Source organism: Protomyctophum bolini (assembly GCF_963924005.1).
Source record: "Protomyctophum bolini genome assembly, chromosome: 13".
Lineage (NCBI taxonomy): Eukaryota > Metazoa > Chordata > Actinopteri > Myctophiformes > Myctophidae > Protomyctophum > Protomyctophum bolini.
Genome location: NC_137874.1, coordinates 11,127,985 through 11,151,116, shown reverse-complemented (window position 1 = coordinate 11,151,116; position 23,132 = coordinate 11,127,985). Strand labels below are relative to the sequence as shown.

At 44.8% G+C, this 23,132-nt stretch overlaps 1 protein-coding gene across 1 annotated transcript in view; it reads right to left on the bottom strand.

The window, feature by feature from the left end:
* Positions 1-23,132, bottom strand: part of gabra1 (gamma-aminobutyric acid type A receptor subunit alpha1) — a 37,416-nt gene that overhangs the window by 11,390 nt on the left and 2,894 nt on the right. Inside the window, exons 3-8 of the mRNA XM_080780292.1 lie at positions 18,199-18,311; positions 16,009-16,076; positions 12,984-13,204; positions 11,515-11,597; positions 7,824-7,967; positions 6,307-6,459 (exon numbers count right to left, since the gene is read on the bottom strand). Coding sequence (XP_080636418.1) covers positions 6,307-6,459; positions 7,824-7,967; positions 11,515-11,597; positions 12,984-13,204; positions 16,009-16,076; positions 18,199-18,311 — 782 coding nt within the window. The remainder of the gene's footprint in view (positions 1-6,306; positions 6,460-7,823; positions 7,968-11,514; positions 11,598-12,983; positions 13,205-16,008; positions 16,077-18,198; positions 18,312-23,132) is intronic.

The following is a 23,132-nucleotide window of genomic DNA, read 5'->3' as shown; positions in this document are numbered from 1 at the left end:
ACCGTCCGGCCGTCATCTTGAATTAAATTCAGAACACATTGCAGCCCTGCAAATTGCAATGTCTCCATAAATGCTAATCAGCTTTGTGTGGAGGAACATTGAGTTGAGCTATGAGAACATGATTCTTGATTATGCAGGGGCTTGCTTATGTAATCGCACACTGTCCGTTTGTCAGGAAGTATAATCAAGATGGGACTTTTTATCACATAAATACAATTAAAATTGGCTTTGGCATCTATTGTTAATTATATCTCCACAGAAAGTGTGAAGAACATATTTGTCAACTTCATATAACGGAAGTCAAAGGTGCTCGCATATGGGGCTGAAACTGTGACTAAATTTGGAGCTCGACTGACTATAATTATATTTTAAATATAAAAGAGTACGAGCTATATAACGCTTTACGGCGTTCTTTACAGGTCCACCCAAACAGGAAAACACTGTACCCGACAGTATACCCACGAACCCGTCCAGGTTATCAAGGTCTCTCGGGTCCGTGTCGGTTCAAATTCTTTCACCGTCCCAGTCCATGGGGTCTGTTTACGTATATAATTATGTGTAATACCCGAGTGGATCCGAGAAGACTCAGTGCTGATCAGAAGAGAAAAGCATGAAGTGTGGCGCAATGATTAGGCTGACCTGTAGGATCAGATCAGCGTAAATAACTGTACGCTGTACTGTATGTATACGCGCGCATGCCAGACTGCCAGCTGTCAGCTCAGCGACTTGGGAGAGCACGTCAAACTATATCACCGTGGAAACCAAAGGTGCACGCAAATGCAATTACTGTAGGCTCATAGATTCCATTAAGGAGCAGCCCATCCTGGTATGAATGGCATTTTAATAGCAATTGTAATTATTGGGTTTGTCACTTTCATATAATAATACCCAACAGTCGGGGATTGGTTCTGTGATATCTCAAATAAATCCATTTTCACAGGTCAATCTATAGGTTCGGGCCCGTTTTGTCGATACCAATCAAATCATTTTAACGTATATAAATAGACGTCCCGCTGTCTATTTGGGTAAGACTAACGTCATCGTCAGTATGATTTCAAAGATCCATATTGGAGCAGCATCGGTAGCCTTCGTAGTACACGTGAAAACATTGTACAATTTATTCTAGTTGTTTCGGATCAACATTCAAAAATCTCTGACAGATATTTCAAAGCTTGTTATTTGGGTTTTTTTATCCCTTTTTTGTTTTCCTTCTGTAGCACATCATTCTTTTGAAATGTTTTTGTTTATAATGTCAAAGACCGTAATTGCCAGAGACATTGCCACCAAGTTGTATACAGCATGCTTCAGCGATATCATAAGTGGCAGAGACAAATGCCTCTCACAAGTGCAGAGAGCATTGCTGCAGTGAGCAGCATTTGTTTTTGACCTTACTTAAACTTAGTGCAGCACTCTTTTCCCCCTGGGTTTGCATAACCGTGGTTGGTATTCACCCCGCGCGTTAGCATTGGATGGCGTTTCAGATCTGAGAAGATCACAAGGCTAATTGGCACTCGAGAGATCAGCTGCCACCCTTTTTTCTCTTTAGGTTCCAGAATATTTTCTCCCAGCAGCTTGAATATAATTACAAAGGTTACTGCCGTGGTGTGTGTTTCTTTGTTTCCTCAGCTCTGCTATACTGTGGCTATGGGCTCCTAAGTTCTCAATTAGTCCATGATAACATGTCTAGAATGAAAACCAGTAGAAACGGTTGCCATATGAACAAGCCCTTGCTGTAGGTGCTTTGATGCGATCTCAGGTCTCGATACACATACAACTAGGATTGAAACGTCACATCCAATGGTTGAAAAGTCTGATATGCAGGCTCTTCTTTAATCATATGCAGTAGAATGACTGGTGCCCCGGGCCGCCCGGCGTGGTGGTCCGGGGCACCCTGGGCTGCAAGGCCAGCCTGACGGCGTGTCGCGAGTTTGAATCCCGATCCCGATGACCTTTGCTGCATGTCACTCCCCATCTCCAAGCCCCCAGGGAGGCTCAAAGTCAAAGTCAAAGTCATAGTCATACGATTTGTCACACATGTTATACTGCAGTGCAATTTGTTCTCCGCATTTGACCCATCTCTTGGAGCAGTGAGCTGCAGCCGTGCCGCGCTCGGGAATCATTTGATTAGTAGATTTCCAGCGTTGACGCACTGGTGGTTGGAGCGTGAACTGCAGGCGGACCCGTGGATTCGTGACGAGGAAACCCTGTGCAGCTGGGCTTTAAGATTGAGCGCTCGGTTGCACTTCCGCAAACCACAATTTGTTTGGCAAATGCGGAAGTATAGACGGTTCTTCCGGGTGCTTCAAAACGCCACTGAAACGCAACTTCCACTGAAATGAATAGCGGGGGGGCGGGGCTAACGCTCCGGTTCAGTCCTTTTATTACTCTATGCCTATCTCTTTCCCTATTTCCTGTCAGTCTGTCCTACCAATAACTTTAACCCCCTAAATAAATCTTAAAAAACAATGAATAATAACTGTGGTTTCCGTGGACTTCGGTCATCTATGGGATAGGACGAAATCGTTGGGCGTGCAGCACGATCCGACCGCCATTGACATTATGAGATTTACAGTTGATTCAGAAAATGCTAAACATTATGGGGAAAATGGAGGTGCATTGAGGTAGCCTACTTTCTTTGCCTACTGGCAGCGTGCACAAGAAATGTGACTGATCGGTCCAGCAGTTTGGGAGATTCACCCACACATGCACGCATGCACCCACACACACACACACACACACACACACACACACACACACACACACACACACACACACACACACACACACACACACACACACACACACACACACACACACAGACAGACCCTTTTCTAGACAGCCATACCACACCATAAAAACTCTAGTCTAGTCCCCAAGACCAGAGCTGAGATCCAGTCCATTGCATCAGTATACACAAATGTACACTGACCGCAATATATTCATACAATGCTGTAGCTACTGTATATAGCACCAAATCCACAAGTACAGTACTAGACCTTGGGAACTTGCATGACATAACAACGGCACATATTCCAGAGGAGAGTCTCAACTACATCACATAGAGCTTTGTCTCGGCCAGTAATGAGAGGATTATAGTGGCAGCGTAGGCCCTTCCTTGTCATGTACGTCTTTTTAATGAATCATTCACAGCGGCGTTGGCTTCGTATCCCCTTCGATCATCTCCCGTCTCCAATCATGCATACTAATCACATCAATGACCTACCTAGCATGTGTGCGCGCGTGTACACGCACGCACATATTTATGCATGCATGCTTTTCAATGCGTCTCTATCCGTGCATATCTGTCCCAGTGTGCACGGTGCAAGCGCGTGCTTTTAACGTGTGTGTTTGCGTGTACAGCATTGCCATGCATGCGATCATACAGTATGCGGTATGTGTGTGTGTGTTTGTGTGTGAATGCACATCTATGCGTGTGTACTGTGACTGTGCCCGTGCGCGTTCCCCCGTGCATGCACGCCTATGAGGCAGAACCAAAGTTGATGGCATAAGGGACACACATGCCCTAGATAATGATTTCAATGGAATCTAGGCCATCCTCACTTCCCCTCTACACGTGAGGAGCTCCGCAGGTAGCCCACTACCATATGCACACGCCCGTTTTTTGGCTGCGTTATGTAACACCTCAGTGTAACAGACCAACAAACAGAGCTGCGGTACACGTACAGTCTTGCAATTCCATACATAGTAACAACGCATGCTGAGATACATGCTAAATGTGTGCTTGCGTAAACTCTCTATTAGAGCGCCGACGTCTGACGTCACTTTCAGTAGAGGGCGCCAATACACGGGTTCATGTATTTTTTTATTTGCATTGTAATCCCCATAGGGCTTCATATAAGAACTGTGTGTGAAAAATAAACCGACCACCCCGGCCTTTCTGTCAGGGGAGTGGCTGTGCGTCGTTAATGATGTCCATTCATATTTGATACAGCCAGTTTCTGGAGAAAATGGAATTAATGTGGCCGCAAAAGCCTTGAAATGGCAATGTCGCTGCTAATATACGTCACGCCCAGCTGTCAACACATTGTGTTCCTTGTTGACTTAAGCTCAGCTGGTGGTGACTCGACTCGTACTAACCACGAAACATTAAATATCAATAAAAGAAAAAGAAAAAGAAACGTAATTAACATTCAGTTTCTGTTGTGCGACGGGCAGATGCAGCAACCCCGCCTACCCGGAAATGTAGTCTCTGGGTTGTTTGACTCGTTTATAACGCTTATTTTGTTACTCTTTGGTTATATATTTACATTTCCACCTTCAGTTGATGCTTCATATCCATATGAGTGAAAAGGCCGGGTTAGCGGTTTATTTTTCAAACACAGTTCTTATATGAGGCGAGCTAAAATCCCCCTATGGAGATTACAATGCAAATAAAAAGTGCATGAACCTGGGGACTGACGCCCTCTACTGACAGTGACGACAGGGCTTTGGTGCTCTATTTCTCTTGCTCTCTCTCTCTCTCTCTCTCTCTTTCTCTCTCTCTCTCTCTCTCTCTCTCTCTCTCTCTCTGTCACACACTCTCACGTCATTAGCTTAAGGCAAGAATGAAATACTTTAAATCACCCTGAACACGCAAACGCATGCACATGCACACGCACACATGCACACACATTGCAGGGAACGGGAGAAATAACTTGCAGGAGAATGAGGAAAATCAGTTGCCATAGTTAAGACGGTCTGTATTATTTAGTTTCTGGGAAAGCTCTTTAAGTATACTCAGATATGGGAGACACTAACGAGATAGAGAGAGAGAGATAGAGAGAGAGAGAGAGAGAGAGAGAGAGATGAGGTAACTCAAGGACATCGAGCCAACTGCTATGCTGCTGGGGAGCATGCTGCAGACAAGTGAGAGAGTGTTAGTTTTGGGCTGTGTTATGTAAGACCCCGCTGTGACAGACAGATAAGCATGCGCGCGCACACGCACGCGCACACACACACACACACACACACACACACACACACACACTGGACATAGGGCATATATTTACCCATAGACACACATACGATAAACATGTGTGTAGAATGAGTGCGCATACGTAGTCGCATACACTGTAGACGTGCACACTTGTACTGTATGCCCCCCTCCTCGTGCACAGCTTCTGCACACAGATTCGGAGCACAAGTACATCTCCATTCATACTAAGCCACGTGCTTCACATTCCACTGCAGCCAGCCAGCCAGCCACAGCTCATTAGAGACTGTGTGTTCATCTCACTGCTGCAGAGACAGATCCGGAATGGAATGGAATGGGGCTACGTGAGATGCTACAGTCTGGGGGATATGTATACGTATATGCAACAATGGAGACCTTGTGTCTCCATATTAAAATTGATTGATTGATTGATTGATTGCCTGCCAAATTGAGATAAGAACAGTTTTGTTTTAATCAAAATTTTATATGGGGAAGTGCATGTGGGGTCCTCCTGACAGAAATGAGGCTGCAGCTGCTCATTGAGTAGTTGTTAAAGACGTAGTGAAATGAAAAATATGTTTTTCACACTTTTAGACCATATCCGTGATCATATCATTATGGTCATACGCAACAATGCAGGATGCCAAAACAATGGGAACATTTTTGTGTATTTGTATATCAAAAGCCCATAAAAATCCAACGAAAATGTGATGCGTGATGACGTGTAGAGGTACACCATGAAGCTTGATTAAATTCACCTGTTTGATTCCCATATCTGCGCTTCCGTCCTAACACAGCTGCTAGCTACTGATTACAGAAATTCTCAGTTTTTTCAAGATGACATCCAGACAGTGTATTACTCGGTTTAAACTTCAGCAGCACACTAAAAGATGTATCTGAAAACATTATAGGGGTAAATAATCCATGAGCTTTGCTGCCTGTCGTTCTGTGACTTTGTTTACAAACAGATCTGCATGTGTGTCACACACGCCGCAGAGCTCCGTCCCATAGCCTGGAGGGATGAACATTCTGATTGGTTCAAAATCAGTGAGCTTGCCTTTTCAGGGTGAAACTTGAAAATAAAATGTTCATTGCACCACACCTTTAAACTTGCTTAGTTCACCACTGTTGCCTTGCAATATTTATTACTAGCAGACAGATATTGACAGGGGTCGACTGACTCATGGTCTGGAATCTTGCAGTTTGTGACGCGTGTGTTGTTCTCCTTTCTTTCTTTCTTTCCCCTAACCCTCATTTTGCATTACCTGTGCTACGCAAAGCACTCGCTAGGATGAACCTGTGATAAATTGGTTCGTTCAAAAGTGCTTAGTGCACAAATCCCGAGTTGCGTTGACTAGACCGGTACGACTCACCGAACACAGTCCTGGCGGGAACAGACTCTCTGTTGAGCCAGAAGGAGACCTGGGAGAGGATGACGGTCATGATGCAGGGCAGGTAGGTCTGGATCACAAAGTAGCCGATCTTCCTCTTCAGGTGGAAGTGGGTGGTCATCACCACGTATTCTCCTGTGGCCAGCACACAGCGGTAGAGACAGTTAGCACAAGCGCAGTGATCCTGACAAAACGATGGCGTCGACTTATACAGTAAATCGCAGGGAAACTATTCCGACCCAGAGCACTGAGCACTCCAATGCAAATTTGACAGCAGTTCGCCGACATTCTGGGCATTGTTATCGACCCGCACCAAATTTAAAGCCCTGTTAGGGGGTAAAAAAACCCCCCCAAAAACTACCGGTATATAGATATACTGTATGGTGGCTTATCTATCTCAGTGGCAATTTACCTCCACAGTGTACTTTAAATGGTGCTTTTTGGGCTGTGCTGTCAAACCAACAACAACATACAGTGGATGGGAAATCCATCTGTCGCTGGTCTGGAGTGCTTTTGCTGAAGGTTTATGGGTTTTCGGGCCATTTTATTACAACAAAGATTTATTGGTGTTGTTATGAGAGCCATTCATCAACTAACTCGATAACCAAGCCTAACCCAATTCATCAATGCGTTCGGGGGCCAGAGAGTGGGGGAGGGGGAGAGGGAGGCGGAGACAGTGGGGAAGTAGTAGTTGTAACATCAATAGAAATTAATTAGGTTGTAATAAATAGGCAGCATTTATGTTTGAGGGAATCAATGCACTCTTAGTTGATGGGGACGCAAAATTAATTAAATTTGTTTTGATAAATCAATTTAGGCACTGAATCAGCTTATGGAATTGCACTTGCTACTGTATGTACTGGCACTTGGGAGCATGTTGCCAATAAAAAGCCTTGTATTTGTGAGTGTGTGTGTGGATGCGCACACGCGCAAATACACAAATACACGCGCGTACGTGCGTGCGACGCGTGCGTGAGTGTAAATTTCAAGTATATCTTTGCTTGAGCTTGAGAACTTCAGCTAATGGCTAATGTCACCACAAATGGGACAAATTCCGTCACCATTTTTCCCCGGCATCAATAGCCAAGAGTGCAGGAGAGGAAAAGGGACCACTTGTAGTGGCCTGTAGGGACGATGATGAATCTGGGACATGTTAGTAAAAGCTGTAAGGCGCCTTTGACAATGCAGAAGAGATGTGATGCAGCTGTCCAAAAGTACAGCTGGAGTAAATGAGCTGCTAGTGGCTTTGTGTTCGTGTAGAGCAGCGATAGGCTGGAGGCTGTCAACTGAGCGGACGACAGCTCTGTCCTCAGTTTTTGGCTCGAGGTGAGCAGGCGGGAAATGAGCAAATTTCCTCCGGAAAAGCTACAACATGTGTGCAGTCAGTGACTAGCTGTGCACAATGATGTGAGCACTCCAATCAAGAGATTGATTGTCCGACTGCTGCATCAGTGAAATTACAAAATTGCCAAGAAGATTAGGTCAGCCCTGAAACCTACCCGTGCTGGACTGGACCACGCCGGAATCCACATGCTGTCCCATGAGATCGTACTGGTTCAGTCTGGACCCGTCCTCGGCCACCACCACAGACTGGGCAGCGCCTCTGGTCCACACGTAAACAACCTCTGCACGGGTGTAGGCATCTGATGGGCGAAGATAAACAAACAGAGAATGTCGTTATTGTATACAATTATTATTGCACTTACTGTGTAGTTGCGTGGTCTCTGTGCTACCTTGTGGCAGACACTTTGATTTGCATGAGATATCAGGGAAACGGCAAACCCTCAAGCCATATCTCATGTCACCTCATCTCTTTCTTTTGTCTCCTTCCATTATTGTATCTCATCTCATCCTGAGTCCCTTCTTCTCGTCTTGTCGAAATCATTCTTTTGTGTTCTCCACTCGTCTCTCCTCGCTTTTATTTTACTTCTTCCATTTTGTTCTCATCTGATCTCATCTCACCTCGTGAATGATTGTGTTGTTTCTTTTGTAGCCAATTATTTTCTCCCCAATTGAGTCATTATGCCAATTGATTCCTTCCCACACACGTTTCTGTGCTGTCACTGCTGTTGTATCCTCGCCTGGCAGCCCCCACCGGGAGGACGTAGAGCTTTCATCCTACTCCTCCCACCCACTGACAGGTGCCGCCCCCAGCTCGTAGGAGACAGTACATGCAGTGACCATATTATAGTGAGGGAGCTTAGGGCCATATTTTAGAGAAATGTGGAGACGGCTGACAAAAGCGCCGCATTTTTTCAACATGCTCTCCATCCATTTTCATGATTCTGGATCCATTCCAAGCATTAGTTTTGCACGAAAAACACTCCTTGGGTTAAATTCTGCCATAGCCAGTCCCAATTGTGCCCAAATGCGTTGACCTCATTACATTTGTGTTGATGGCTATGGCTGTGTTTAGCCCAATGCTTGTTTTTCATACAAAACTAATGCTTGCAATGGATTCCGAATCATGAAACCCCCCTATTTTGACACGTCACATGCTACTTCAACCATAATGATATTGTTAATGGTATGGTCACATATAACTGGCGATATCTGGCATTAAGCTACTGAATTGGACGTGCCCCCCCCCCTTCCAAAATGAAACGTATGGTGATGGAGAGCATGTGGAAAACAAATTGGCGCTTTTGTCAGCCTTTTTTTTTCTCCAGCCTCGTACACATTCTTCTGCTAACCTCCCTCACTACCAATATCACCCTCCCCCGACCACTGGCCAATTCTGTTTGCGTAGAAGCCTGACATAGTCGGTTGCACCACTGTGGATTCGAACCGACACAACCTCCACGGTGGTGGGCAGGGCACTTTTACCACGCGCCATGTACCCGAGTGCCAATTCTCAACTCGCCTTGTGATCTTTAGTCTCGGCTCATCTATAGGCAAACCTCATTATCTCCTCTGATCCCATCCCAGACCACGTTACCTCAAACCTACAACAGGTATAGACGGGTATAAACCATGACGTGACCTTAAAACAGCACAGTCAGACAAGTCCTTCTCCCCAGCGACCGACCTGTCAAAACTGCAGCGTGACTGTATAGCAGCACTGCAGAGGCATAAGGATGGGTCGACTGCAGACTGCAGCATGAGGAGAAAGATTTACGCACCGAGGTCTGTTTAAGATGACGGGGTTGAAAAGCCTGTTCTTAATATTCACGCTGTGCTGTTTATTTATTTATTTAAACAGAACCGAGCCGACGCATTGCTCACCCTCTCTCTCTCTCTCTCTCTCTCTCTCTCTCTCTTTTACTTCACTTCCTCCCTTTTCTCCTGTGTGTGTGTCTCCTTCTACTTCACTCTCCCTTTACGCCCTCATGTCCCCCGCACCCACTTCTCTCTCTAATTTCTCACTAAGCTCCCTCGCTCTCTCCTCCGCACCCCGTTCTGCCGGGGAGGCGGCCTTTTTTCCGACAGCATTCGTCTCAAGGATGATTTGGGGTCAGGCTAGAGCTTGGCAGCGGCGAGCAGCTGGCTGGCGCAAAGCTCTGGAAATGTGACAGAGAGAGAGAGCGCTACCTAGGATAGATAGACACAGGTCTGAGGTCTGTGCACCGCTGTGCGCCATGGCAGGGTCTTACAGGGCCAGGCGGAGACGAACAGGGGGGAGACTGGGTGTCTAGGTGGGCAGGTTCTCTGTAGGCCAGTCAATCTAAGCTAAAAAGGGCGTGACCCAAAATAAATATTCAAAATGCATTATATTCAAAATACATATTCAAAATAGAGTATTATATGAATGGTGGATCATGGTAAATTCAGGGGTTGACAGTTGGAGTACCATTAAAAACCTATAGGCACCTGAGGCAAAAATAAAAATCTAATTTTAATTATGCTTTAAGAAGCATGTAATGTGTCGAACTAGGGGTTTTTCATGATTCTGCATCTGTTCCAAGCATTAGTTTTGCACGAAAAACTAACTCATTGGGCTAAATTAGGCCATAGCCACTAATGCACTAATGCTAACCCCCTAGTTTGACACATGCTTCTTAAAGCAGAGATTTTGTTTTGCCTTCGGGTAGTCTCTGAGTTTTTTGACATGGAGAGGATGACAGCTGACTTGAGAATGAAGAGAGAGTCTTTTGAAAACAAGTGGGGGAAAATGGTTATAACAAGAGGCCTAGGAAGTAGGAACCTGGATGGTTTTTCAAATATATATATAAAAAAATGCTTGCACTTTGTGATGCTTAAACCTTTTGTATGTATGGTATGTGTTTGTGTATGGGTGTGAATGTAAGCACATATCAGACAGTACAGTATGTATACTATTCACAATATGCATTTCTTTTCTCCAGAAATATACTGTCTGTGTGTAGTCTTCTACTATTATATAACAGCATTTGTCTTCTATTTTGTTTCGTGATTTGCATGATGGCAAGTTTGGCAACATATACTGTGATGTCCTTTTGTTCATCTGTTTGTTCTTTGTGTGTTTTTTTTTTTTATTGTTCTTGAAAAATGAATACAATTTAAGTTGAGAAAAAAAAAGATTTGTCTTATAGGTTTTTGAGTGGTGCAACCAGTCCTATAGACAGCTATGTGTGTGGCTGTGTCCCCCTGGGTCTGTCCCTGTGTCCCTGTGTCCCTGGCCAGGGAGGAGGGCCAGTACAGTACAGTACAGTACAGTACAGTACAGTACAGTACAATTTACCATGATCCACAATTTAAATATTATACTCTATTTTTAATATGTTATTTGGATGAACCTATAAGGATAAATGATAACTTTTGCGATTTATTTTGGGTCAAATCTTAGATTGACAGGCCTACTGGGAGAACAGCTGTTGCCAGGCTGTCAGCCCCTATCAGGGACTTGTACTGGGGTCGGGCTTCTAGTCAGTTCGGGTTGGCAACAGTGTGGTCAAGGGACTGTGTGTGTGTGTGTGTGTGTGTGTGTGTGTGTGTGTGTGTGTGTGTGTGTGTGTGTGTGTGTGTGTGTGTGTGTGTGTGTGTGTGTGTGTGTGTGTGTGTGTGTGTGTGTGTGTGTGTGTGTGTGTGTGTGTGTGTGTGTGTGTGTGTGTGTGTGTGTGTGTGTGTGTGTGTGTGTGTGTGTGTGTGTGTGTGTGTGTGTGTGTGTGTGTGTGTGTGTGTGTGTGTGTGTGTGTGTGTGTGTGTGTGTGTGTGTGTGCGTGTGTGCGTGCGCGTGCGCGCCTGTGTCGTGCGTGCAAGCAGGACACTCACAGCTGCCAAACTTTAGTGGACATGCATGGGCATCCATGGGGAAGTCTTCCAGGTGCATGGGACACTCTGCCCTCACTGTCAGCCTGCGGAGAGAGAGAGAGAGAGGACAGATTCAATATGGAGACGGATGGAGAAATCGATGTAGTGTGGCAGAACCAAGGAGGCTTACACCATGGAGGGGGTGGTGTAGCTAATGGGGGGGGGGGGGGGGGAGGGTTGACATAACAAGCCACTGAGACATAAAGCAACACATGGCGCCTTCTCTGCCAGCCTCTGATTTGTGCTTCTCCACCCCTTCCCGCTCGCTGTGAAAACCGGAGCGTCACACCGTCCTAATCTCTTCGACCGGGCCCTCATCTCTCTCATCTGTGACAGCCCCCCCCCCCCCTCCCCCCAACAAAACTCCCTCCTCCACTGACAGAAATGTAAAAAAAAAAAAAAAAAAAAGAATGAAAGAGGTTTTATAACCAGGCCCCCCTGTGCTCCAGCTCTTGCTGTGTAGTGAATATATGGGGCTTCGCTTCGCGTCATCTTAAGGCTCTCAGTATTTACGGCCTTCCAGAAGAACAGTACAGTACAAGCTCCACAGGGCCGAGGTACCACGTGCAGTCGTCCTCTCTCTCTTCAGCACCTCATCATAGTGCTGCCTACTGTCACAAACTGTCCCCATGGTGATAAATCATGACGGGGAGAACCGTTTTACTTTTCTGGAAAACTGATAACTTTGGTCGATCGGCACTGGAAAACATAAATAGTGCACGGTAAATTGTAAACTACTGGCAATCTGTAAAACCAAATGACAAATGGCTTTTATATGATAGGTACTGGCTTTCTTTTCGTTCTTTCTTGCACTCTCTTGGTTCTCCAACAGCCTCAATGTCACTAAAAACCAAGCTTGGACCTCCCTAAACAAATGATTCTGCTACTAGTCTGCTTTAAGCCTCCTAATTCCAACACTCTTTGCCAGTGAGTGACACCCACAGCCACAAGGGAGCAATCACAACCTCGCTGGCCTGGCAACCCCAAGATTATACTCTGTCACCACAATGTGGAATTCCCAGACATCATCCATTAGGTTGTTGAATCACTGGTTTCTTTCAAAACTTTAAGCAAAAGGGTGCACAGCACACCGGTCCTTGTGAGGTGCCAGCCAATGGGAAAGATACCGAATGAAAAAGAAAGTACTGTAGCTGCCAATGCCACACTTTTATTGAGGACACACATCATTGTGTCCTCAATAAAAGTGTGGCATTGGCAGCTACGAGTGTGTGGCTATTCTTTCAAAACTGGCCTGATTAAACAGGCCAGAAGGGGAGGTCGTTTTTAATTCCATGCAAAAGGAGTCGTCATTTACTGCCGCTGGTTTTCCTTTTTTCCTTACAACATAAGGTTGTTTTTATGTGTTGATGATGTATCATATGCTATGTTGATGAATTGAATACATAGGACCGTGGATAGAGGCAGTATACCTCATGGTGTAGAGCAGCGTGCCTTCCTCTGTGATGCGTAGCAGCTTGTTAGGCATGGTCATGTTGTGGGCCACGGACTTCTTGCCATTGTGGAAGAAGGTGTCCGGCGTCCAGATTTTGCTGGCCATCAGGTTGTTGAGACGCAGCACTGCCATGGGCCCCTTAAACTTTAGCCTCTCGTCCTTCCAGCTCTGTCTGAAGAACACGTCGATTGTGTACTCCTGTCGGGGTGAGGGAAGAGGGGCAGCGGAAAGAACAGACAGGCAGGGAGAATAGTGAGACACAGGGTGTGAGAGGCTAAGGGAAACGGCCCCGGTGTCAGGACTCTGATCCTTGGCAGCTGGTTATGTGCCATGGTCAGCCTGCATAATAGTGGGAATGCTGAGTAAAGCCTGATTTATAATTCATCGTACGACCGAGCCACACAGCCAAAAGAGCCGGCACGTGACTCAAAACGAGCTCGACTTGCACCGCGTTTTGAACTTGCTGATGGTCTATTTTCAGCGTGCGATGCCGTCACGCGACGGAGTGTAACTTCAGGAAAAAGGGAGAGAGGGAGTGAGAGTCAAACGGCCAGATGTCAGAACGTCCCATCCTTGCAGTTGGGTGTGAGATGCAAAAGGCAACGCCAGATGTCAGAACTCCTTGCAGCTGGTTATCTGCCATAGATAGAGTTAGCCTCGTGAGGATGCTGAGTAATGCAACCTCTTCTTCTAACTTATATATATATATACTATGTTGTTTTTTCTCTCTTGTTGTCACTCTGGCTTCCATATGGTAGCGATGGCCTAGTTTCCATGCTGGTTACTGTCTACTCACATTAGGAGCGTTGACAAAGGAACAGCTTTTCCAATGCAATGGAGGCTGTGAGTCTGTGTGTCATTGTGGGGGGAAAAAACACTTTACTATTAGACCGTGGTGATTTTCTATCTATGTTTCATAGTCAAATGCGGTTGTGGTTTTCATGTATTTATTTCCTAGATACAATTACACAGTTGATCTGTAAAAGATTTTTTTTTTACAAACCGGGACATTTTAACAAATACCTCTGGTGAACTAATGGATGCCTGGTCACTTTGATTCGAAAGCTGAATGCCACGAATGATCACTGTTGCTTTTTATTTATTTTTAGGTATGAATCGGAGCTCAGTGATCTATACTGACAGTCTGACACAAAAGCAAAGCCCTGAGCTTAATTTATACTCCACTGCATGATGGCGTCACTTGCTGAAAATAACATGTCTAACAACGTTGAAAGTCAGTGTGCGCTTGGAAACCAGTTCTTTGCAAGAGAAAGTAGGGGGACATTTCTTTTTGAAGCCCACTAATGATCGTCGCGGAGAGCAGATCTTAATGCTTCCACAGTCCACTCCACACCATTGCCTGAGCAATGAGAGCCATGCAGAGAAGATTACAGTCTGGTCTGTTATTTTATTTTTGCTTTATTTCTTCCCCCTTTCGTTTCCTACCCACATGAGATAATTAGTGTGAACTGAAACAGAGCTTCAAGGTAGGCCTTATAGAATAACTGGAGTGGGAGTCAGAATTACCTAGTTAGAGAGAACTCTCTTTCCTCTTGGCTTAACGCAGTGGCAAAATTCTTCCAGGCCTCAATGCCAGCTGATGCAATTAACTGAGATTATGTCCGCACGGTCCAAATGCTTCAACTGAGAGCAACGAGAGTCTCTCCTTCTTCTTTAAACGTGGAGTGGCAGCGAAGCAATAACACTTTAGATAAATGGGTTCCTTACGTACATGCACGGTGCAAAGATTAGAGCATTGATTCAGGACACATCTGTGTGAATAGCTCAGTCAGGCAATAAAAATATTTAAACAGGGCAATCAATTTTACCGCCGTCAATAGCCTTTCTTATTTTGATAATGCCAGTAATAGTATTTATTTTCCCAACAGTGATAATCATTCATGGCATATGGCACTGATAATTACATTTAAACCGGAGTCAAGATGTCCTGTAGAGCATTATCTGTGTCCATTTATTGTCACGGACCCCCCAACAAACAGGGGTTTATATACACCTCCCACACGTAAGATGTTTTGTATCAATCTGGGACCCTGTGGTATTGATTTCAGATATGACCTTCACCTAACCTATAGGTCATAAACATTCCATGCAATTAGGGTTTTCAAAGGGGCACTGCTTAATTACCAAAAGGTGTGGACTGCAGACTTACAAAGAGAGGATTTCCAAGGCACTTGTCTTTGATGAAAAAAATTGTAAGGTTTTCAATATATTTGCATACTAACAATATCTCTTCTCACTTAACAAGATTGCATTTGACTCGTATATCAGTGATGACTGCATGACAGTATGACTACGCCAATTGTTATATGTGTCATATCATGGAAGCCGTACACCAAGGTGAAAGTGAAAGTAGGCTCTAGCCAATAAATATCTAACATATTGTTAGATATTTAGTTTGGGGTCCTCCCAAAAGAACTTGTCTAATAATGCTTGCTCAGCATGACGGACACACAGCTGCGGTATATCACAATTTATAATTACAATGTACAATTTAGGCATTTAGCAGACACTCTTAACCAGAGTGACTTACAATAGAAAATGGTAAACACACTCTCTAGCTCTTTCTACATGAAAATGTATTGCCTATGAAAGATCCAAAAACCACTATTAACACAAACACCAGTCCACATGGTATGCGATTCACGGTCGGCGATAAATATCGACATCTGCATAATAGTCACGCGTGACCACATTCATGCATGCGAATGCCATTTATCTATGGCAGGGATTACCGGGCAATGGGGCTACAGAAAGAAATAAAGATAAAAGGGCAACAGCCATTTATCGCTTTTGACATTCATATTTATACACGTAGAAAATTCATGGCATGAGTAATCAAATGAATAAACATTTTGGCCGTTTAGCAAACACCACGGAGCCAAGTTATATAGGGTTTGGAGAAGGGAGGGGGAGGCGGAAAGGAGAGGAGGAGGAGGGGGGGGGGGGGGGTGCCATTTAAAACGAGGCGAAGGCAGGCTTACCATGTCGTGGTCTGAGACGGGCCCAATGCTCGTCACGAAAATGTCAGTCTTGACTTCGGTTACACGCTCTGTTGAAGCAGGAGATTGGCAGAGTGAGTGTCCATCAGTGCGTCTCATTAGCACGTTAACTACCTGTTAATCCAAGACCACCTGGCTATAAAAGCCCCAGGTTCTATTCATACCGTTCGTTATTGTTATGAAAATGATGCACGTGTGTGTGTGTGTGTGTGTGTGTGTGTGTGTGTGTGTGTGTGTGTGTGTGTGTGTGTGTGTGTGTGTGTGTGTGTGTGTGTGTGTGTGTGTGTGTGTGTGTGGGGCACGCTCACATGGACCAACGGCCGTCGCTCGCGCAGCTGCACACTAAAGAAAACAATTTATTGCCTCTGTCAGAAGTCAATAGCGATTTATTCAGTGATTGTCCGCGTCACGACACACTGCCCAATCTCTTAATCATGTGTCTTTATTGCAACTGAAGCTGTGCACCACCAACCGTTACCTACCTACCATACATACCTACATGTCTACCTATGAACCGTACATACCAACCGTACATACAGTACATACCTACTGTACATACAGTACATACCTACCTACCGTATACCTACGTACCTACCATTTCAGTAGACTCAACCACTGTAACTGTGTCTTTACAGGTCTTTCTAAGAAATGTATTAGACTGCTGCAGTTGATTCAGAACATTGCTGCTCGAGTCCTTACTAATGCCAAGAAAGTGGAGCATCTCAGATTGACTGGCTCCATGTCTGTCAAAGGCATGATTACAAAATACTGCTGTTGGTGTATAAAGCATTGAAACATTTCTGTTCTCCTGCTACTTTATAACTATCCAGACCTCGGTCTTGTGTCAGTGGGGCAGGTGTGCTTTATGTCCCCCAGAGTCAAAACCAAACATGGAATAGCCGATTTCAATTTTATGCACCATATATCTGGAACAAACTCCCAGGGAACTGCAGGTCTGCTGCAACTTCCAGTTATTTTAAATCAAAGCTAATATTCTCCTGTGTGTTGCTGCCTTCTACTTTTTTATAATTTCAAAACGTTCAATTTAATTTTAATGTATTGTTAATTTCTAATCTGTTACCTCTTTAATAACTATTTTAAGTGCATTCAAATGTCATTTTAGAATGTGTTTGTTAATGCTCTTATTTCTTTGTGCAAAGCATTTTAATTCCCACGATGTTGAACCGTGCTACGTTTCTTACCTCGCCTTAGGTTCCCCAATCTATATGTGGTACTCATTTAAGTGTGTGGGGGACTGGGAGTGGTTCTCTCTGGGACTTTTGAGGCTGAAATGGTAGCAGTTTGATCCGTGAATGATTCCCATCCATAATTCAGTCCGTAATTTCTTTCCGTCTCGGGCTGCCCACCTGCGGGAGCTGCGCTGAAGCCCCCCCCCCCTTTAAATATGTGTTAATTGAACTCATTTTACACTTAAATTAACTCTCATCTTTGCACTTACATTAACACTCATTTGCATTTGTTCGTGTCTGTTTGATGCCCGCTGTGTCCTTCACACACCGATACTCACACTACTTATTCTCTCTCTCTCTCTCTCTCTTTCTCTCTCTCTCTCTCTCTCTCTCTCTCTCTCTCTGTCTCTGTCTCACTCTCTCTACTCCTCATACTCACACACTCTCTCTCTCTCTCTTCCTCCGTCTTTGTGTCTCTTCCACATAATGGACCTCCATGTAATTGAGTGCGAGTGGGACACGTGCACACAATACAGCACAATGACATTTACTGTGTTATATTACAGAGCCGGTTCTATGGAGAATATCCACCCTTTTCACCCTCCCATAAATGAGCCGTCATTGTGAGGATGAACTCATCCACTTTCCAAATGGTGGCACACAAATACACATTTCTCCCTATTATTTAGCCGTGCCAGTATGCATATTATGCAAAGTGATTCAGAGGTGACTAGTCTGTGCAGGCAACTATATATACCGTGCCTTGAGCGAGTTTCCCGGTGTTGTTTAACCACATGAGCGTCCATAATCTGCATGCAATACATTTGGCAAGAATGGCAGATCTGCAAGGTCACAACGTGTTGCATTGTGATTGTGTTTGTGTTGTGAACCTTGTGAGTGTTATGTTAATTTATCCATTTGCGACTGCAGAATACCAATATGTACCAATTGAATTGAATTGACTTGACTTGACTTGACTTACCTCCGAGTCCTGGCCGGAGGCGGTTGTCGTACCCATCCAGGAGACTGTCTAAGATCTTGGTGAACACGGTTGTGTTATCTTTCTGCTCATCTGTCATGCCGTTCTGCCCAGCGCTGACAAAGCAAAGAGCACGACCACCGTCAAATTCACAGTGATAAAGACACGAACACATTCTAACATGATTACAATCCAACCTCAACATCTCCGGGTAAGGTCGACCTTGCAGGCATGCACGCACGCGCGCACGCACGCACGCACAAATGCACGCACATGCGCACACATGCACGCACGCACGCACACACCATGTCTGAGCTATACTACAAACTCCAAATAACCACCTTTGTGATATTAACAGGTTTACTACATTTGAACGTAATGTATAGTGGACATGACATACAGTATCGCCGATGACGAATGAATGTCGTTTTCCTGTGAAATGTTAAAGTGGCTGCTGGCGACGGATGTGTCGCCGCTGTGCTACAGTGCGCAGCATGTGGGAAGCAGGATTTGGATCTCCTGTTGCGATGAGAACATTTCTGGAGTGCTGGATGTTGCGGAAGGGGACGTGATGCGGGAGCGGCCTGCTGGGCAAGCTCCTTTTTGATCATCGCCAATCAGCCGCCACACACATGCACCCACATACTGTACGCGCACACAGATAGCAGGCCGAGTGAGAAGCAGAAATTGCGATGCATTATTTAGTCCATAATGTGTTTTTTTTAAACAGCAGGAGAGGCCTCATTGAACGTGCTCTTTGAACAACATGAAACAAAATGCTTAGAGCGATGCCAAAACGCTCACAACCAGTAATTGCGTGGGCATGGTTTGTACCATTCCACTCATACATACTGTATTTCAACAAACTCATCATCAGCAATACTGATTATAATCATTGTTTGAATTTGAATATAATCGGGATTTATAACAGGATATATTATCGCGGCATACTATTATGGCGAGTTTGTGTGTTTCTATGTGTGTGAGCGATTGTGCATGTGTTGTGTTTGCGGAGCATATACGCATGTTTGCCTATGTTTGTGTCTGGATTTGTACTTTGAATGATGTCCCTCATATATAATTGTACGCTCAAAGCAATCATATAACCGTGACTTCGTTTTAATTCTGACACTGGTTTGATTGCATGCTAAATAAATACACACTGGTGAATGTTTGTAAACCAGCTCTGCTCCTAAAAGGGTGCCAAGGTGAGAATATTCACTAAGCTATCCAAACTACAAGCTAACGAAAAGTGAAAGAATGTGCTGCATTGTGCGCTTTGGCTCAGCAATGTTTTTTTTTACATTTTTGGGACAATTTTAGACAATATACAACATGACAAGAATATAGCTGGTATGTCAGGTTGAAAGTGGTTATTTAGCAAAGACGGAAGTGGAGTGAAGGGGAAAGTAGATGGTTGGAGCGAGGAAGCAAAGACACACGTGAGAGAGAAGAGAAAGTGATAGTGTAAGGAGGGGGGGTGCGCAATGGGGGAAAGAAGAAAGGAATCAGAGAAAGAATGAGGATGAAGGAACGGTGAAGATATTGAAGAGTGAAAGTGGAATAATGAGAGGAAAACTGGGAAATGTGGAAAATGAAGAAAAGAGAATGGGTGAAAGAGAAAGAAATTAAGGGTGAGGCAAGGAAAGACACAGAACAGAAATGGGGGAGCAGGGGGAGGCTGGACCATGGCCTAAACCACGATGGCAACGTCTGCAGCTTGCTTCAAATTAGCTCCTAATTGTCTCCATTCATTCCATCACACATGGATTAACGTTCTCTGTACCACAACGTTACCATAATTCACCAAAGTCTTCCAGTCTGCCAAAAGAACTAACACAAGAGACACCGAAATGAGCTCTAAAACTCCATTTTGCTTCACGCGAGTCTGACATAGTATAATTTGGAGGTAATTGCCATGCAGTTCTCCAAAAACGAATTAATTATTATAATTAGTCTGCCTTGTTCCGGTTGAAGAGTCAAAACATACTTTAACCGAGATTATTTAAGAAACACAGGGACGTGGTGTGGATTTTGGAGAGAGAGAGAGGGGGGGGGGGTAGTTAGTAGTCATGGCAACGATAGACGGTATACAGTATAAGAGAGAGATAGGAAGGGGATAGCGTGATATGAGAAAAGACAGGAATACACACAATGCTGACAAGCCAGGGGCAGCCTCCTCATGAAACATTGTAGTACACCATCCCCATCTACAGGTCATCGGAACAGCAACAGTGCTGCTCACTGCACCCGCTCTGCTTTCTCTCCCTCCCTCCATAGTCTGTGAATAACTAATTACAGTATGAGGCCATTTCTGTCTTTGGCAACATATTATGGCAAATCACTAATTCTTCCTGATTGCTGTGCCCCTTTGAAATCCTCCAAGGTGTATGTGTGCGCACGCGTGCGTGCATTTCTGTGTTTGGCTCCAAGAGTCGGGGATTATACAGTAAATCTTTTGTTGACAATTGCTCTGCAGGTTTTGGTGACAGTTATTCAGTAAAGTAATCAGTGAGGTTCTTCTTTTTTTCCTCCAGTTGGGTGTGAAATATCCCCTAAGAGGGTTGTTCGACTATATAACATCAAACCCAGTAAATTAGACGGCAGTTCGCTAGTCCCATCCCTTCCCCCACAAAAATAAGTCAAAACAAAAATAAAGTAAAACAACACAGCTGATACCATGGCAACAGTAAAGGAGATATAACAGCTAATTCAGATAGATGCCATCGCCTTGGGCAATGGACGTTATGGCAACCTGCCATCTGGGATCTGCGCACATGCACATCGCGACCGTGTCATGTAAACAGGTACGGTATAAGCGCGTGTCTCCACAGCACGTGTGCACTTGTCACCGAGAAGAAGGGCGAGCAGCCTGGACCTTCTCCATAGATCACCGTTTGAGTCAACTCCAATGACAACTGCTGACAGTGGCGCTGAATTATTCAGCCTCTCAGAAAAGTCGTATCCGATCTCTTCCATGTTTCACGAGAGCAGTCACGATGCGTGAAAGGAGAGTCCCACATTATCTGCATGATGCATGCGTGCTCTCAGCCAGGCGCTGCGTTTGAGTTTCGCTGCATGTTGCAGGTTTGTTTAGCAGCGTGGTGGTGAATGTTTGATTTGTTCCGTGCACTGATTTTCGGGGCGTGGTGGCAAAACTCTCCACATTAATCCCGTGGAGGGGGACGTGGGATTATGACGATGTGAGGTGTGCTGCACGTGAATGCATGCACGGATTAATGCTGTTGCAGTCACATGGCGACCATGGGTCATATTGCTGTCATCTTTCATCCTGTCTCTCTCTCTCTCTCTCTCTTTCTCCCCTGTGCCTCTTTCTCTTCGTACAGTACGTCGCTGCTTGGATCACATCCAGGAGACCCTGTGCTGACATTGGGAAGTGTGACTCTCTACACTGTGGCTTACTATCCCCATGACGATTGTCAAACATCTGTGCCATAAACCATGTGGTTCTCCACCTTTTCAAGTCGTTACCCCCCAAAATAATCATGTTTGAACTGCCCCACCACCACCACCACCACCACCCTGACAAGCACGTGGTATTGTAGGAAGCAATTTTGTTCGACTCAACAAACTAGTATAGTTTGTTGGTTACTTTTGATACAGCAATGTTTTTCCTTTCTGATGTATGGGTCTTACATCATTTTACAACAGTGTCACTTTAAACAACATAAACAACAGGGTCTTGGACACAATGACGGCGCAGCCACAACCCGGACAACTTTAAACAACACCCGCAAGGCTGGCGAACCAAAAAGCAGCCGGTCGGCAGTAACATGCAGGATAATAATTGCTATTTTTGGTTCACAAACATCCCCCGTCTTCTCTCTGTGTTGTACTTGTTAACTTCACACAGAGGGATGCAGGGATGCCCCAATTATAACCACAGTGTTTGAGTAAAACGAGAACAAAGCAAAAAAAAACAATCTAGTCATCTGGCTTAAAGGTGTGATGATTACAAAACAAATAGGCCCTCCTCTGTGGGAAATGATTGATGCTCTCCCAGGTAGGTCCGCTAATTCAGCGCTTCTCAAAGTGGGGTCCGGGGACCCCCAGGGGTCATTGAAGGGGTTTCCAGGGGGTACCCAGCCAAATTGGCATCAAAATCTGCGTAAACTTCACTTTAACCCTATTTTATACTTTGCGATGTGTTGGAAGCGTTTTAACAACAAAAACCTTCTCAAATGTGGGTGAATTTAGGGGTCCTTAATATAAAAAGATATGAAGATGTAATCGATTGTCTGGGTTTCTTGGCTGTTTACTGTCATCCTCTTGGCTGACCAATCGACTGACCAACTGAACGACCAAGTGACTAACTTATTAACTCACAGAATAAACGGACTGACCATGGCCCGCCGGCAGGTGTGTTAACCAGTTGGCCGCCTGGCCACATGGCGATGAAGAATGGCCTCCCCCATGAAAAGATGACTGCGCTTTTCAAAATCTATTCTAATTCTGCTCCCTGTCTGGACTCTTGAGAGATTAATACGGTGGCTCCTCTGGAAGTAGACCACGGCGTGCATAACTGTGTTCCATCACCGAGCATCGCAGCAGTCTCTCATGGCCATATAGGCCATATTTAGACCTATAGCTTCACAGAGAGCCCCGCTGTGCATCTGTCACCTACCCATCTGTGCATGTTACCGCGTATACATGATGGCTTGAACATGCATCAGCATAAATATGCATAATATAGGCTACATGCACAAACCCGTGAAAGCAATGTAACATTAGTATATTTGTAACATGATTGGTACGATTAGTATCGGCAAATATTGACCATGACCTCCTTATAGCTATATTCTTATGAAACATACTGTGGAAAGTATATAGACCGTAAAATGATGGCGAACCAAATGGATGTTTATAGCACTGAGTTCGAGAACATATAAATGGAACCAAAAGGTGCCAATTGGGTT